This window comes from Hemibagrus wyckioides, linkage group LG29 (assembly GCF_019097595.1).
Source record: "Hemibagrus wyckioides isolate EC202008001 linkage group LG29, SWU_Hwy_1.0, whole genome shotgun sequence".
Classification (NCBI taxonomy): domain Eukaryota; kingdom Metazoa; phylum Chordata; class Actinopteri; order Siluriformes; family Bagridae; genus Hemibagrus; species Hemibagrus wyckioides.
The window spans coordinates 17,924,837-17,936,905 of record NC_080738.1 but is presented as its reverse complement, the minus strand read 5'-3'; the positions used below and the strand labels follow the sequence as shown (position 1 = coordinate 17,936,905).

Sequence of the window (12,069 nt, the reverse complement as noted above, 5' to 3'; positions counted from 1 at the left end):
TTTAGCAAAGGCGCCAATAATTATGACAATTATGAAAATACACCAAAAGGTTGAATTAAAGATTAATAATGCCTTATGAACATTCATACTGGTGTATTCCAGTAATTATAAGGCATTGTACACAGTCAATATAAATGTAGGAATAAGTGCAAATGCTGATTTAGAAATAGACATTATAAAACATATGACGTGATAATGTCAGGATACATAATGCATTATAACATCTGTTCATAAGAACACAAACACTTTATAAAGAACACCGTGTTCATAAGAAGCATTATAGAATGTTTCATTACCTATAAGCTAAGCTGTAATTCTCACCATTTAAAAAAAGAAAAATAATGTATGCCATAATGTGTCATTCATACTGTGTTCATAATGCATTATAAATGTGTTTATTGTTTGTTATACACCACGCACACCATTTACAGCATTAATTGGAATAGTTACCTAGAAACCAAGGAGTATGTTATAATGACTTATAGTCTGTACAACAGTTGCTCTAAGAGCCTGTGCATTATGACATTTCATAATGCATTATAACATCAGTATCTCTGCTGTAACGATTAACCTGTTACTACACTAGAGAGAACTGTTATATAATGCATTATTACATTAGTGTCTGTTGATAATGCATTATGTAGCCTGGCATTATGAAGTATTATGGACATATATACAGAAGTAATTATGTATGGTTATTATAATTATACTCATTATAAACATATTTAGAATAAACACAATAAAGAATCCAGTGGAGTGTGTTATAATAAAGTATAACTTGTACTACAGTTCCTATACCAGAACGAGCTTGTAATGCATTATAACATAATGTATGTTTAATATGAGGTATTATGAATGTTTTATTACACCCAATAAATGTATTTAGTGCCTTATGTTACCAAATTAAAGGATTTATAGTTTATACTACAGTTACTATTCCCAAAAGAGTTTATAATGCATTATAGCATAGTGTATGTTCAACGTGGTGTATGATCAGAGACTATAAGGCACTACGAATGTTTTTTTACACCCAATAAATGTTTTTAGTGCATTATGTTACCAAACCAGAAGATTTATAGTTTATACTACAGTGCCTATGTCCGAAAGAGTTTCTAACGCATTATAACATACTGTAAGTGTATGTTCAACATGGTGTATGATCAGAGACTATAAGGCATTATGAATGCTTTATAACCTGCAAGAATTGTACTTAATGCATTATCTTACCAAAGCAAAAGAGTTATAGTTTACATTACACCAAAAAGAGTTTATAATGCATTATAACACACACACACAGATTTCAGATTTCCAACTGGCCTGAAAGCTGAAACGATAGATTTGGAATGTCCAGAATCCCGTGCAGTGGCATAGCGTGGTGTTATGCTGCTCTATAAACCCCTCCTTTTTTTATCAGAGGGAGTAGATGTGATGTAAAGTGTATTGATGAAACGGCAGGAGGAGGAATTGATGTGTTATGACACCGTAGGCAGCGTTACAGATCATCACATCAGATACAAAGCTGCATGCTAATAAAATATTTTTGGCACGTTTTAAATATGAACTAGCCTAGCGGGAATTCATTTCCTTCACAGCCTTAGCCTGGATAATGGATTACTGGTTTTTCTTTTCTTCTTTTGCGTCTTCTTTTCCTTATCTTCTTCTACTGATAATAATAATAATAATAATAATAATAATAATAATAATAAGTTATAGCTGGCTAAATATCCAGGATAATCAGTTCTGCGTACACATTGCTGTTATTTTATGTAAGCATATTTTTCAAAGCCAATATTTCTATAGCTAAGTGAATGATCCTATAAAATAAATCAGTGTATAAAACACATTATACCATATGTAGAAGTCATTAAGTGCTACAGGACCAGATGTATGCCGGATAAATGGAGGCGCAGCGGCGTCGTTATTGTATTATTACAGTACACCAGATGTTACTGAAAAATAATTCGCTTGCTTTTGTGTGATGGGGTGAAATTAGTTCTGGGGATTTTTATTTTATTTTTTTCAAGTTTGTTGTCAGTTTTGGGAAAAATAACTGGCTTATTTTGTGTTTATTCATGGCTATGATCCTCCAATGTCATCATTCAGGCTTTTTTTTGTTGTTGTTTTCGAACGTGTGGCAAATAATCAGCTTCTGCGTGATCGCTAACTGCGGATTAAAATGTTTATTTATTTTATGATCTGTATTAAAATGCAAAGTTTTGTGCAGCTAAGTTTTATTTCTTGGCCCTTCTATTCTTCAAATCACAGTGTAGAAACATCAGGACCACTGCATATGCATCCTGTTATAACTATTCTTCTTTAGGACTCATAATGCCTCATAATATACATAAGATATAGTATACATACATGACAGTAAACCATAAGAACAACATGTTATAGTGTCTGTTCATAAGTAAATCATAAACATGTTGTAATGCATTATACCTGTAGCACAGGCTCTACATTACATGCAGTGGCACAGACACAATATATCAGAGCCTTTATTATAATGTATTATAGCTTTAGTGTCCAACAGAATGCTTCTGCTTACTTTATGTGATTTTATAAACTATTAATGCACTATGAAGTCATACATGAAAGCTTTATAAAGTGTTATGAATGTAGCTGTAGCTTCCTATGAGCATTCACAGGCACTATGCATGGCTTATAACTCATTATAAATCATTATAAATAAAGCATTCTTGGAATGATATAATGAATTATACCATGAAGGACCTGAGCTTAGCACTATGACACTTTATAACATTTGTGTTGATGTTCGTATGAACAAATATTATAATGCCTCATGTAATGTGACATGAAGAAGTCATATACATAAACCTGCCTAGTGTAATAAATGCATGTGGACATTATTGAAGGCTTTAATAAAGGCATTATGTGTGGACTATAATACATTATAAACATATTTACAATGCATTATGAATACAGCAAAGAAGCATGGTATAATGTCATGTAATACAGTTACTTTACTTTCATATACTCAGACTTTATAAAGTGCTATTCATGTAGATGTGACATAAGCTCTTATAGACATTTATAGAGGATCATATCAGAAATTGTAATACATTATACTGCTTTATACTGCATAATAGGAATATGAGTGCATTACTCTGAATCAAAAGTTTGTTATAACGAATTATAGCAGTTACTACACTAAGTTCTTGTATGTTTGTTATAATGCTAATATGTATCCTGACATTAGGAAGTCATGTGATCAGGCTTTATAAAGTCTTATGTATGTTCACAGTGCATATTTGTTTACTGACTGAGCATTTGTACAGGTCTTAGAAGGTCTGGGAAGTATATAACTCGTTATGAGGCATTATAAATGTGTAGGATCAGTGCTTATGTATGTTCACCCGTATCATGAGGACAGCTTTCCTGATGTCACGCACGCCGTCGTAAACCAGACGTGAGGCGTCGATGAACTCGTTCTCCTCGAAGGGCTGAGGAGGGTTAGTGCTCAGAGCCTCAATGGCCACCTCCACCTGCTCTGCAAAGCGGGGCATCACTACAGATAGAGAGAGAGAGAGAGAGAGACCGAGAGAGAGGAGAGAGTGTGTGAGAAAAAGAGAGAGAGAGAAGATAGTGGTGAGAAAGAGAGAGAGAGAGAGAGAGAGAGAGAGAGAGACAGAGAGAGACAAAGAGAGAGAGAGAGAGAGAGAGAGACAGAAAAGAAAAGAGAGTGTGTGAGAAAAAGAGAGAGAGAGAGAGAGAGAGAGTAGAGAAAAGAGAGTGAGTGAGGGAGGGAGAAAAGAAAAGAAAAGAGAAGAGAGTGCATGAGAAAAGGAGAGAGGGAGAGAAAGAGGAAGAAGAGACAAAGAGAGACAAAGAAAGAGAGAGTGTGAGTGAGAAAAAGAGAGAGAGAGAGAGAGACAAAAAAAGAAGAGACAGATCGAGATAGCAAAGAGAGATCGAAAAAAAAGAGAGAGAGAGAGTGTGAGAGAAGAGCGACAGAACAGTGAGCTTAACTCTAAGGTTTCTTCACTTCAGTGTTCAGTGTTTGATCCGACAGAAAAACGTAAGAGAAATGTTTTATTTTTTTCCCCTGATGTTTGTTCAGGTTTTCTTCCTAATCTGTTCACAGACACACAGAGCAACATCGTTTTTTCCCTTTTATTTTTTTCCTCTCCCTTTTTAAAGAGCGGCTTTATATAGTCCGTAAACCGCACACGCTATCCTCCATAAACACACGCTATCCTCCATAAACACACGCTATCCTCCATAAACACACTCTATCCTCCATAAACACACACTATCCTCCATAAACACACACTTTTAACAGAACAGAATAAGGAGGAACTGTTTCTTCAAAAATCCACTGGACTCGCTGAAGGAGTGTTAAGTTAAGTGTTAAGTTCACTTCGGGAAACTTTCACAAAGACAAAACAAAAAATATTACACTGCTGGCTGTGTGTCAGGAACCACTGGACAGTTCCCTGCCAGGCCTGGAGGGGGCACTGGCAGGTGATTCTGTGTAGCCTGCTTTATCGTGTGTATTTTGTGCCACGCCTTTCCTATTCTCGTTCCTGCCATGTCACCTGTTCCCCATTAGTCCTAATGTTGTGCCCTATATATAGGGATCCTTTTGTACCTGTCTTTGTCGGTCACTGTTCTGTGTTCGTAGGTCAGGTTTCTGTTGATGTTTACCATGTTTTAGGTTTCTGTTAGCGTTTTGGTTTCAGTTTCGTGTAGCGTCTTGTCTTCGTCGTAAGGTTAGTCTACCCCATGTCCTATGTTTATGTCAATAAAGCAGTGCTTATTTGAATCCTGTGTATGGGTCTACTCCATGGCATGTGGACACACTTGCCACCACGGAGGTCTGGGTTCGTGCCCCACATGGGGTGGGGGTGTCCGGACGTGAAACTGTGAGGAGTGCTCCTTCCATACGCTAGAACGGGATATACTGTATGCTAGAAAGGGCTATACGCTAGTACAGGCCATATTATAGAATGAGCCATACGCTAGAAGGGGGCATATGCTACAATGGACCATACACTAGTACAGGCCATACGCTAGAATGGGATATATGCTACAACGTACCATGCGCTAGAACTGGATATATGCTAGAACAGACTATACTCTAGAACGCTATTTTCAGAGCCTGATACGGAGCAGGAGGTCACGTGGTCACAGCGGGTGTTTAAAAAACACATGGGTCTGAGAGACACTACAGAAAGGAGAAGAGTGCAGACGCAGTGTAGAGAATCAATTACCTCTTAATGAACACAGCTCAGGAAACCTAGCAGAGCTCAGGGGTTAGTACAGGAAAATCTCTCAGGACTTATATCACATACATGACTACAGTAAAAAGTCTTCCTTCCGTCCATCCTTCCTTTCTTCCTTCCAACCACCAACCGACCCACCCACCCACCATTCCTTCCTTCTTTCCTTTTTTATTTCTTCCTTTTCTTCCTTCCTGTTTCCTTGATGAATTTTTAGCATCTTATCCATACCACTAATCATCATCATCATCATCATCATAATCATCCTAGTAGAAATGCTCACTGCCCCTCCCGAATGCCTGTCTGTGATTGGCTAGAGCTGCTGTGATTGACAAGTGCAATGATGGGGTATGACCTGGAGCCAATAATGATCAATCCCAATCTAACGGCTGCTTAAAGTGTATACACACACACACACACACACACACTCTTTGTTAAAAAAGTTTTTTTCTTTTCAGAAGTCTCTCTCTCTTGTAGTAATTGATGTTTATAGCCGGACCTCACGCTCTGAAGCCAGCGTAGCGATTTACTGCTCAGGGTTTCCCGCTCACTCCGTGTCACTTTACAGCAGAAAAGCATGAAAAATGATATTATCAGGGTTTATTACAATCTAATGAGCAGTGAACATGATGCTCGAGCCGCCATTTCAACACCAGCTTCAGGCAAAAGAAAATAAACTGCTTCACTTAGTTCCCTCTCAACCCACAGGGGGAGAAAAAACGAGTGCGGGCCAAAATAATGACTCTTACAGTAATACATCACTGATCGGATGTAAGCAAGATGAAAAAGGAATAAAATAATCAGGTTCTGACTGACTGAGCCATGTGATGAAGTGTTTTATTCCTTTCATTCCTCACATTTATCCTCTTCATCCTTTAAAAAACGCAGCTAGTCATCGCTGTTACTAAGCAACCACACGAAGACATTCCAGCTTTACCTCGGACTGATACAGAGCTCTGACACTGGAGACTCCTTCCATACACAAGACATAAACATCTCCATAGTTTAAGGAAACTTTATTAAGTCAGTGATTTTTAAATCTACACTATTGCCAAAAGTTTTGGGACACTCCTCCAGAACATTGAGTTCAGGTGTTGTTTTTAGGGGTTGGACTCGGCCCCTTAGTTCCAGTGAAAGGAACTCTTAATGCTTCAGCTTCATACCAAGACATTTTGGACAAATTCATGCTCTTTGTGGGAACAGTTTGGGGATGATCCCTTCCTGTTCCAAAATGACTGCACACCAGTGACCAAAGCAAGGTCCATAAAGACATGGATGAGTGAGTTTGGTGTGGAGGAACTTGACTGGCCTGCAGAGTCCTGACCTCAACCCCATGGAACACCTTAGGGATGAATTAGAGCGGAGACTGTGAGCCAGACCTTCTCATCATCACAACATCAGTGCCTGACCTCACAAATGTGCTTCTAGAGGAATGGTCAAAAATTCCCATAAACACACTCCTAAACCTTGTGGAAAGCCTTCCCAGAAGAGTTGAAGCTGTTATAGCTGCAAAGGGCGGGACGACTCCATATTACATTCATGTGCATGTAAAGGCAGACGTCCCAAAACTTTTGGCAATATAGTGTGTATTTATGTGTCTGCTGTACGAGCCCACGTAAAGGAGTCGTTGTTATAGAAACAATACCATAATGCAGTCACCAATCAGAGTCAAGAACAGTGCTGTGGTGTGAATCATATTTCATTTATAACACCATCAGATCACAGTGAATAAACACCACCGGATCCTTGTGTGGTGATTTTCCTCAGAGGATTGTTCACGTGTAAAAACGTTTGTATCTAACAGAACTGTCGTCTCTTTAACATGTCACTGAGATGTTTGATACCTCATGATTAAAAATATGACGTATAGATGTGATCGACTGCCAGAGCGCTTCGACGCCACCACTGAGCCACAGAACATCCCACAGACGTGAGTTCGGGTTCTACTCCACTCTCACGTCATCCAGAGCTTTTTCTACTCGACTGATTTTACTCTGGCTCGGCTAAATTGCACCTGTCGCCGATTCTTTATCCTCCGCCTTGAACAAGTGTTCATGCTGTCAGGAGAGAGACTTATGAGAGTCGTGTGAAGTCAAACAAACATACAAACAAAGAAAACACACACACACACACAGGTCCCGGTATTCATCATCTCCACGCAGCTCGGTGATGATCCATCCTCCGATTCAGACTCAGGGAGCTCGTTTATAAAGAGCAGAGCAGAGTGCTTTTAAAACACCCATTACTTTACAAACAAGACTGTCAACAACAGTACAACAAAAACAACAACTACAACTACAACAACAACTACACCATACTGTTTATATGACAAAAATATACAGGTTTTTGTTCTTGTCATGAGGTTACACTATATTACAGTACAACAAGAAAGAAAGAAAAGAAGGAAGGAAGAGAGAGAGAAAGAGAGAGAGAGAGAGAGAGAGAGAGAGAGAGAGAGAGAGAGATGAAGGAACGAACGAACAAAGGAATGAAGGAAGGAAAAAAAGGAAATTAAGATGGACAGAAGGAAGGAAAAAAGGGAAGGTTGGAAAGAAGGAAGAAATGATGGGTGGAAGAAAGGGAAAAAATAAAGACGGAAGAAAGAAAGGACAGGAGAACAGAAGGAAGGAAGAGAGGAAGGAAGGAAGGAAGGAATGATGGGTGGAAAGAAGTGAGAAAAATAAAGAAGGAAAGAAGGAAGAAAGGAAAAAAGGGGGGGCAGGGAAGGAAGGAAGGAAGGAAGGAAGGAAGGAAAAAAGGGAGGGAAGTAAGGAAGGCAGGAAGGAAGGAATGACGTGGAAGGAAGAGAGAAAAGTATGTAAATAAATAATGTATGTAAATAACCCCGTAAGCGTGAGATGTCTATAGATGAGTAAACAGTACAGAGCTGTAGAATAAAGGCAGAGCGTAGTGTCATGCTAGCGTGTGATTTTCTTACATCTTTGTTTTACTGTAAAAGAAAAAAACCACACACACACACACACACACACACACACAGACACACACACACACACAGTAAAACTGTCAGCATCCCTGCCACACTGCTCTCATTCCTCCAGCCTCTCAGCAGTCGATTTCAAACAATAACAGAGACGCATGAGACACAAACACTACATCACAAGGCAGCTGGGGCTTTTTTTCCACTTCCTCTTTTTCACTACGACACGGCAGCTGAGATAAAAGCCGTTTCCTCTCATCAGCCAGCGCCTCTGATGGAGTGTAATTTAAAAGCACTGGATCCCCAGCGGGAGTGAAATCTCCGTGTTCTCTGTGACGGTGCCGTGTTTGGGCTCACCGTGATGTCCATCACTGACTAAATTACTGCCGTCCACAAACCGAGGTGGACGCTTAAAAAGTGGTGGTGGGAGAAACTGATGAAAGATGAATCAGTGTTAAAAAGAAGCAACAGGTGGCACCTGAAGTCTCTCACTCACTCTGACTTTTTGACATTTTCTTTCACTCCCTTCACAAAAAGCCTGTCCACTTCTCTATAGAAAACTTTTAGAGCTTTATATATATAATAATAATGTTAGTTTAAAAAGATTCTTCCAATGAAATGTCCAGTATAATAGAACACAACACTGAGACCTGACCCTGAGTCACACAGACACCAGGAGAGATGGAAAGAAAGAAAGAAAGAAAGAAAGAAAGAAAGAAAGAAAGAAAGAAAGAAAGAAAGAAAGAAAGAAAGACAGATGGAAGGAAGGATGGAAAAAAGGGGAGGTTAGAAAGAAGGAAGGAATGATGGGTGGAAGGAAGGAAGGAAGAAAGGAAGGAAGGAAATGAAAAAGAAAAGAAAGAAAGAAAGAAAGAAAGAAAGAAAGAAAGAAAAAAGAAAGAAAGAAAGAAAGAAAGAGTCAGTGCCTGAATGCTGACGCTTTGTTAATTGAATGTTAAAGAACAGAAAGTAAAAAAGCTTCCAGTTTAGGCCACGCCCACTTCTGATTTCAGTCAGGGACAGTAGCAGTGATGATGTCAGAGAAATGGAAAGCTATGGCCTGTGAAGTGGAGAATCCTGAAGATGAGGTGATGTGTTCAATCTCCAAACATTTCTATTTATTTTAAAGACTAAACCTTGATGTGTGACAGTGTAGTAGTGTGTAGAAGGGTGTAGAAGTGTGTAGAAGAGTGTAGAAGGGTGTAGTAGAGTGTAGAAGAGTATAGAAGGGTGTAGTAGAGTGTAGTAGTGTGTAGAAGAGTGTAGAAGTGTGTAGAAGAGTATAGAAGGGTGTAGTAGAGTGTAGTAGTGTGTAGAAGGGTGTAGAAGTGTGTAGAAGAGTGTAGAAGGGTGTAGTAGAGTGTAGAAGAGTATAGAAGGGTGTAGTAGAGTGTAGTAGTGTGTAGAAGGGTGTAGAAGTGTGTAGAAGAGTGTAGAAGTGTGTAGAAGAGTGTAGAAGGGTGTAGTAGAGTGTAGAAGGGTATAGAAGGGTGTAGTAGAGTGTAGTAGTGTGTAGAAGGGTGTAGAAGTGTGTAGAAGAGTGTAGAAGTGTGTAGAAGAGTGTAGAAGGGTGTAGTAGAGTGTAGAAGAGTATAGAAGGGTGTAGTAGAGTGTAGTAGAGTGTAGAAGAGTGTAGAAGAGTGTAGAAGTGTGTAGAAGAGTGTAGAAGTGTGTAGAAGAGTGTAGAAGGGTGTAGTAGAGTGTAGAAGAGTATAGAAGGGTGTAGTAGAGTGTAGTAGAGTGTAGAAGAGTGTAGAAGAGTGTAGAAGTGTGTAGAAGAGTGTAGAAGTGTGTAGAAGAGTGTAGAAGGGTGTAGTAGAGTGTAGAAGAGTATAGAAGGGTGTAGTAGAGTGTAGTAGTGTGTAGAAGGGTGTAGAAGGGTGTAGAAGGGTGTAGAAGTGTGTAGAAGAGTGTAGACATGTGTAGAAGAGTGTAGGAGGGTGTAGAAGTGTGTAACAGAGTGTAGAAGTGTGTAGAAGAGTGTAGAAGGGTGTAGAAGAGTGTAGAAGGGTGTAGTAGAGTGTACAAGTGTGTAGAAGTGTGTAGAAGAGTGTAGAAGAGTGTAGAAGGGTGTAGAAGGGTGTAGAAGAGTGTAGAAGTGTGTAGAAGAGCGTAGAAGTGTGTAGAAGAGTGTAGAAGGGTGTAGAAGAGTGTAGAAGTGTGTAGAAGAGCGTAGAAGAGTGTAGAAGGGTGTAGAAGGGTGTAGAAGGGTGTAGAAGAGTGTAGAAGTGTGTAGAAGAGTGTAGATGAGTGTCGAGGTATGTAGAAGAGTGTAGAAGCGTGTAGAAGGGTGTAGAAGGGTGTAGAAGTGTAGAAGAGTGTAGAAGTGTGTAACAGAGTGTAGAAGAGTGTAGAAGGGTGTAGAAGTGTGTAGAAGGGTGTAGAAGAGTGTAGACGAGTGTAGAAGAGTGTAGAAGAGTGTAGAAGAGTGTAGAAGTGTGTAACAGAGTGTAGAAGAGTGTAGAAGTGTGTAGAAGGGTGTAACAGAGTGTAGAAGAGTGTAGAAGGGTGTAGAAGTGTGTAGAAGGGTGTAGAAGAGTGTAGACGAGTGTAGAAGTGTGTAGAAGAGTGTAGAAGAGTGTAGAAGTGTGTAACAGAGTGTAGAAGAGTGTAGAAGTGTGTAGAAGGGTGTAGAAGTGTAGAAGAGTGTAGAAGAGTGTAGAAGTGTGTAACAGAGTGTAGAAGTTTGTAGAAGAGTGTAGAAGTGTGTAGAAGTGTGTAGAAGGGTGTAGAAGTGTGTAGAAGAGTGTAGAAGTGTGTAACAGAGTGTAGAAGTGTGTAGAAGGGTGTAGAAGGGTGTAGAAGAGTGTAGAAGGGTGTAGAAGAGTGTAGAAGGGTGTAGAAGAGTGTAGACGAGTGTAGAAGAGTGTAGAAGTGTGTAGAAGAGTGTAGAAGGGTGTAGAAGAGTGTAGACGAGTGTAGAAGTGTGTAGAAGAGTGTAGAAGTGTGTAGAAGTGTGTAACAGAGTGTAGAAGAGTGTAGAAGAGTGTAGAAGGGTGTAGAAGTGTAGAAGAGTGTAGAAGTGTGTAGAAGTGTGTAGAAGAGTGTAGAAGGGTCTAGAAGTGTATAGAAGAGTGTAGAAGTGTGTAGAAGAGTGTAGAAGTGTGTAGAAGAGTGTAGAAGGGTGTTGAAGTGTGTAGAAGAGTGTAGAAGTGTGTAACAGAGTGTAGAAGTGTGTAGAAGGGTGTAGAAGTGTGTAGAAGAGTGTAGAAGGGTGTAGAAGTGTATAGAAGAGTGTAGAAGTGTGTAGAAGAGTGTAGAAGGGTGTTGAAGGGTGTAGAAGTGTGTAGAAGAGTGTAGAAGAGTGTAGAAATGTGTAGAAGAGTGTAGAAGGGTGTAGAAGGGTGTAGAAGTGTGTAGAAGAGTGTAGTAGTGTGTAGAAGTGTGTAGAAGTGTGTAGAAGGTCTATACCTCCACTTTCCCTGAGAAACTCATGGCTATTCAGCTAGCGTCGTCCCTGCTCCTATTCTTCTCACAAAGCACCAGTTACTCCTTTCGCAGTTCTAAACAAACCCCTGTGTGGAAGAGTGTCCAGCTCGTCCGTGTCCACACATGTCATGGAAAGATAGATTCTGAGTTAAAGTGCATCATGGTGCTGCAGAGCGAGCAGCTCACCGGTTTCAGACAGCAGCTTGATGGACTCCAGGACTCTCTCGGTGTACACGCCCGGCTCGTAGTTCTCCATCTCGGCATTGATGATGTGGACCACGCGAGCGGCACGACCTCTGATCGCCCCCGCTGTCCTGTCCAGCGTGTCCACATCCCCCTCCTGCAGAGCTATCACACACTTGTTCACATCCTCCAGGATATGGTTCTCTAAAGGCACAGGGGGAGAACAAATAAGTTAGAAGTAGGAAAAAAAAAAGAATTAATGAATAAATTCTAAAT

General features: G+C 39.9%; 1 protein-coding gene across 2 annotated transcripts in view; it reads right to left on the bottom strand.

Moving 5' to 3' along the window:
- ctnna2 (catenin (cadherin-associated protein), alpha 2) overlaps positions 1-12,069 on the bottom strand; it is a 342,469-nt gene that overhangs the window by 11,942 nt on the left and 318,458 nt on the right. The window contains exons 12-13 of one of the 2 annotated variants that reach the window (XM_058384689.1): positions 11,797-11,997; positions 3,378-3,529 (exon numbers count right to left, since the gene is read on the bottom strand). In XM_058384689.1, the coding sequence (XP_058240672.1) occupies positions 3,378-3,529; positions 11,797-11,997 (353 nt within the window). Of the gene's footprint in view, positions 1-3,377; positions 3,530-7,754; positions 8,838-11,796; positions 11,998-12,069 lie in introns of those variants that run through there. The other variant, XM_058384690.1, reaches the window with a different exon arrangement.